At 60.0% G+C, this 5,785-nt stretch overlaps 2 protein-coding genes across 2 annotated transcripts in view; one reads left to right on the top strand and one right to left on the bottom strand.

Annotated features, from left to right (window-relative positions):
* Positions 1 to 613, top strand: part of PTSG_12920 (uncharacterized protein) — a gene marked incomplete at both ends in the record, with an annotated part of 1,293 nt that extends 680 nt beyond the window's left edge. Inside the window, one exon of the mRNA XM_004989070.1 lies at positions 16 to 613. Within this exon, the coding sequence (XP_004989127.1) occupies positions 16 to 613 (598 nt within the window). The remainder of the gene's footprint in view (positions 1 to 15) is intronic.
* A 1,542-nt stretch (positions 614 to 2,155) lies between these two features.
* Positions 2,156 to 5,785, bottom strand: part of PTSG_09771 (uncharacterized protein) — a gene marked incomplete at both ends in the record, with an annotated part of 5,291 nt that continues 1,661 nt past the window's right edge. The window contains 3 exons of the mRNA XM_004989069.1: positions 2,156 to 4,216; positions 4,455 to 5,211; positions 5,354 to 5,657. Of these exons, the coding sequence (XP_004989126.1) occupies positions 2,156 to 4,216; positions 4,455 to 5,211; positions 5,354 to 5,657 (3,122 nt within the window). The remainder of the gene's footprint in view (positions 4,217 to 4,454; positions 5,212 to 5,353; positions 5,658 to 5,785) is intronic.

Genomic DNA, 5,785 nt, shown 5'->3' with positions numbered 1-5,785 from the left:
TCCACTGGCAGGCAGCCAGCACGTCGTGCGGTACCTGAAGGCGACGAGCGAGCACGGCCTCCTCTTCAAGCGACGCAGCGGCACGCGCAAGGACCAGCCGCTGGACCTTGTGTGCTACAGCGATGCCAGCTTCGGCACGGACCAGCTGACGGGCCGCTCCACGACGGGCTTCACCTGCTACATCAACGGCTGTCTTGTGTCTTGGAGCAGCCGGCTGCAACCCACGGTTGCGCTGAGCACCGCCGAGGCCGAGTACATGGCCGTCTCCGCAGCAGCGCAGGACGTCGTCTTCCTGCGGCAGCTGCTCATGGACCTCGGCGAGCCCGAGGATGGAGCCACCAAGATGCTGACAGATAACCAGGCGGCCATCGCCATCGGCAACGACCACGTCACCAAGCCGCGCACGAAGCACATCCGGGTACGCCACCACTTCGTGCGGGAGCTCATCGCTGACGGAACCATTGTGCTGCAGTACTGTCCCGGCACGCAGATGGTTGCCGACGCGCTGACCAAGGCACTGGACAAGCAGACCTTCGAGCAGCACCTTCCACGACTGGTGGGAACATCGACGGCTGAGACGGAGCAGAGGAAGGCAGTTGAGGGGGAGTGTTGAGAGTCAGTGAGTTTCTGTTTTGTGTTGAGTCCTTCCTAATTTGCCTTCTCATGTGGTTTTGTCTTGTTTGCCAACAACACCTGCTTTGTGGTTTTTCCGTTGGCAAACATTCCTTCCTCTCTGCTGGCATGCATGTGTGCCAACTGCCTCTTCTCTCCTCCTCCTTCCCCTGCACACGTGAGTTGTGTGCCATGTGTGTGTGTGTGTGTGTGCATGCCCGTCATGCTTGGCAAATGCTATGCCTGCGTGCCATGTAGTGTTGTGAAGTGTTGTCTGTTGTGCATGCTTGCCTGCAAGCATTCATGCCATGCCTAGCATTGCTCTGCGCGCATGTATGCATGCTGCTCATTGTTTAGATTGTTTGTGTTCGTGCACACTCTGCCCATGTCGCCTTGACAGCGTCATTGACTGTGTGTGCACTTGTCTAGTGTTTGTTTGAGCGTGCTGCCCGAGTTGATTTGGCAGCAGCTTGTTGTGCTTGTTCATTCTCCTTGTGTTCTTGTTTGTTGCGTTTGCCTACAGTAAACACACACACCACCTGTCGTGTTTCTACACTGAAAGCTCCCGATTGTGTTCATGCAAGTTGCATTTCGATGGCACGGTGCAGTGCCGCGTTCACATTCATCAATGTCAGCACAGTCTCCAGTGTCGCCGACACGCCCGAAGCCGTGCTTGCACAGTTGCAGGCAAAGTGGAACTGTGCCAGACCACGACCCATCCACGCCGCATTGCTGCACGGCTATACCACGCAATTCGTAGTCTTCCTGGCAAGCAAAGACAGCTTGTGAAGGGTATCTTCCATCGTTGGTCACTTGCACGCTTCCGTGGTTTGGAGGAGTCAGCAACTCACATCTCACAGGATCGCACGTGGGGACTGTATCCAGCGGCCATGACCCGTTCTCCAGGCAATGCACCAGGTGCTTCCCATGCAGCAGATACCCGGGGACACATGCGTACGAGGTACTGCACGGGAATCTGCTCGAGTTGGCCACTGCCATCGCTGCGCCATCAATCACGGGTGGTGGTTCACATGTCACGCCCACGCACACACCTGCAGTAGAATTACCGCACCCCTCACGAATGTAACCTGGAGGGCACAGGTCACACTCACGACAGGGTGTAGTTGCGTTCTCTCCTGGATCCGTGGATTCAAAGAACCTGAATTACAGCAACGACATGGACAAACCAGTTTCTGCGTGAGTGCGTGAGAATGCGTGAGAACGACTTGTAACCAACCCTCTCATCCTTCAACAGTCACATCCGTTCAAAATGCATGAGACTCAACCGGGTGCACAGGTACAAATGCCGGGATGATCTGCTGTGCAATTATACAGCTGCTCCACAGAAGCACAATGACGGCAGCACACGCGGTCGCTCGTCGATGTCGCAGCAGTCTTCTCGTACTGGCTGCTCGTGCACGTCGTCAGCTTGCTGCACATGCGGTCGCTCGTCGATGTCGCAGCAGTCTTCTCATACTGGCTGCTCGTGCACGTCGTCAGCTTGCTGCACACGCGGTCGCTCGTCGATGTCGCAGCAGTCTTCTCATACTGGCTGCTCGGTGCACGTCGTCAGCTTGCTGCACATGCGGTCGCTCGTCGATGTCGCAGCAGTCTTCTCGTACTGGCTGCTCGTGCACGTCGTCAGCTTGCTGCACACGCGGTCGCTCGTCGATGTCGCAGCAGTCTTCTCATACTGGCTGCTCGTGCACGTCGTCAGCTTGCTGCACACGCGGTCGCTCGTCAGCGTCGGTGCACGAGACTCAAACTCGCTCTCACCATCGCACGTGGTCAGCGCCCGGCACTCCCGGTCTGTCGTCGCCGTCGGCGCCTTCACCTCATACCCAGCATCCACATCGCACGTGCTCACCTTCCGGCACACAGCATCAGCGCTGCTCGTGCACGCCGTGTGCAGATACTCTCCGCTCGCACACGACCGGCACCGCTTGCACGTCGTGTCTGCCTCGCTCGTGCACGGCGACTGCACAAAGTACCCGCTCCCGCACCGCGTGCATTCCGTGCACTCGGCATCAGCAAGCGGCGTGCACGCCGTCGACACAAACGTCCCGCTTGGGCACTCAGTGCACGCCTTGCACACAGCATTCGCGCTCTCGCTGCACCCAGACACAAGATACTCAGACGACGTGCATTCCCGGCAGCTCGAGCACTTGCGGTCGCTCGAGTCCGTCGCGGCAACAGACTCGTACTCCGTGTCCGCACACACCGTCAGGTCCGCACACACCCTGTTCGTCGTCGCCGTGCACGTCGCCGTCTCATACTGCGTCCCGCTATCGCACCGGTCGCACTCAGCGCAGTCCCGGTCCGTTGTCGCCGTCGGCTTCGACACCACAAACTGCGTCAAGTCGCACTGCGTCACACTCGCACACTTGCGGTCCGTCGTCGCCGTCGGCGCACGCGTCTCGTACTCCCCGCTCCCGCACGTCGTCAGCCCCGTGCACTCCCGGTCGCTGTTCACTGTCGGCGCGCGCGTCTCATACTGCTCATCACTGCACGCCGTCAGCGCTCGGCACTGCGTGTCCGTGCTCACAGTCGCCGCACGGTACACGTACTCGTCCTCCTCGCACGTCGACACAGCCTCGCACGGCGTCTGCCCAGTCGTTGCCTTGAACTTGCCAGACGCGCACGTGCTGCACACCCGGTCCGTTGACGCTGTCGGCGCGCTCGTCTCCTCCTCGCCAGCGCCGCACTCGCTCACAGACGTGCACCTCGTCAGCCCAGCGCTCCCGGCATAGTTCACGCCTGCCTCGCACAACTTGCACGCCGTCGCAGCATCCTCGTCCTGGTCCACGTGGCCCGCCGCGCACTCAAACGCCGCACACCCGCCAGTGCGTCCGCGCGGCACATAGTGCCCGGCACTGCACGCAACACAGGGCGTCGTCCCGCTTCCGTCAGCATCTGTCGTGCCCGCAACACACTGCCGGCACTCCCGATCAGACGTCGCCGTCGGCGCGGACGTCTCCTCGCTGCCCGGCGCACACTGCGTCACCCCGCAGCACTCGCGGTCCGTCGTCAGCGTCGCTGCCGTGCACTCGTACTCCCCAGGCTGGCACGCCGTCAGGTCCTTGCACCGGCGGTCACGCGTCGCTGTCGGCGCCTCAACCTCAAACTGCGTGCTGCTGCACGTCGTCAGCGTCGCACACTCCGTGTCTTGCAACACGTTGCACCCCTTCATCTGGTACTCATCACTGCCACACGTCGTGCAGTCAGCACACTGTGTGGGATCATCCAATGTACACCCAACTGCAACGTATTGTCCCGGCGCACACTCATCACACCCAACACACTTGGTTGGCGACGTATCAGTGCACTCAGCTTCAATAAGCAAGCCATCAGCGCATGTGCCACATGGCAGGCACTCCCTGTCCGTGGTTGTTGTCGGTGCGTTCCACTCCCACTCATCATCCTGGCACACTGTCAGCACTTTGCACTGCCGGTCAGATGAGCTCGTCGGCGCAACCGTCTCATACTCCGTGTCCTCACACGTCCTGTGCGCACGACGCGTCCCATCGCCAGCAGTCGCCTTAAATGTCCCGGGCGCACACTCAACGCACACCCGATCAGACGATGGTGTCGGAGCAACATCCTCCTACAAACACACACAAACACGCACACACAAGCACATTGTTGCATCGCAGTCGCATCACACCAACCACGCGTGAGCCATCGTAACCAAACATACAACCCAGGCACACACTCACGCACGGCTTGTACAACCCAAGTTCATTCACAAACATGCACACACACATGCACACATATGCACACATATGCACACACATGCACACAGTCAGTCAAAACACACACACACACACTACACAGTGACGTACCGTAAAGCCAGCAGCACACGTGCTCACAGCAACACATGTCGTGCCCTGCCCAGCAGCAGCCTTGAACGTCCCACTGGCACACGTGCGGCACTGCCGATCTGTGGACAGCGTCGGCGAAGCAATCTCCTCCTCACCAGCGCCGCACGTCGTCACAGAAATGCACCGCGTGCTCTGTCCGCTCTGCGCCTTGAACGTCGACCCGAGCTGGCACGGCTGACACACCCGGTTCCGCGTCGCACTCGGCGACGTCGTCTCCTCTTCGCCAGCCCCGCACGTCTTCACACTCAGGCACCGCTCCTGGCCCTTGCTCGGCTGGTACGTCGTCGTCCCGTCGCACGCCTCGCACGCCGTCCCAGCGTTGCTGTCCGTGTCAGCCGTGCCCGCGCTGCACTCGTACTGCGAGCAAGTCCCAGTCGACCCAGCTGGCACATACGTCCCACCGCCGCACGTCACGCACGCGTCGCTGCCGTCGCTGTTGGCATCCGTTGTCCCAGCTGGGCACGCCTCGCACACGCGGTCGCTGCTCGCCGTCGGCGCCACCTTCTCCTGCTCCCCAGCACCGCACGTCGTCAGCCCGCGGCACACACGGTCGCTCGTCGCCGTCGCAGCAGTCTTCTCGTACTGGCTGCCCGTGCACACTGTCAAGCGAGTGCACCCTCGGTTTGAGGTTGAGGTGCATGGCGATGTCTCGTATGTGGAAGATGGACAAGCGGTGCATGACGTGCAGCCGCTTGTTCCATCAACCAATTTGTACGTTCTACAAAGCAAGGGGAAACGCAATTGCAACAGCCGAGTGAGTGTTCTCGAATTCATGCATGGTCAACGCAAGCGAATATTTGCACACCACAGGGCAGCATGTGTCTTGCGTGAGTGAGCTTGTTGCCTAGCATCAAACTTACCCTGACGAGCACGTGCGGCAATATCCGCTGTTTTGGCCGCCGCACTTGTAGCGGTAGGTGCCGGCAGGACAAGAGGCACATGCCCGGCAAGTGCCTGCGCTTGATCCTCCGCACCCAGAGCGGTATTCACCGGGTGAACAGTTGTCGCATGCGTAGCAGTTCGTCGCTCCGTAGTAGGGCATGTATGTGCCTGTGCCGCAGTATGAGCAGTATGGGGCTGTGCCGTAGTAGCCAGGGTTGCAGTAGCAGCTGCTGTCACAGCCAGTGTCGCAGCTGATCGGGGTGCACGTGTCGCAGGAGTCATCTGTGATGACAGACAGCGATTTGAAAAGAAGGGAGGTTCGTCAACATGAATTGAAAGTGAGCGGAGAAGGCGGCCGTGCAGCAGACGAAGGCAATGCATGAGCCACATCAAATAGGGTCGACACAGTA

Source organism: Salpingoeca rosetta, assembly GCF_000188695.1.
Source record: "Salpingoeca rosetta unplaced genomic scaffold supercont1.31, whole genome shotgun sequence".
In the NCBI taxonomy this organism is placed as follows: domain Eukaryota; class Choanoflagellata; order Craspedida; family Salpingoecidae; genus Salpingoeca; species Salpingoeca rosetta.
The sequence above is the reverse complement of the archived record's forward strand: the minus strand, read 5'-3'. Positions and strand labels throughout refer to the sequence as shown.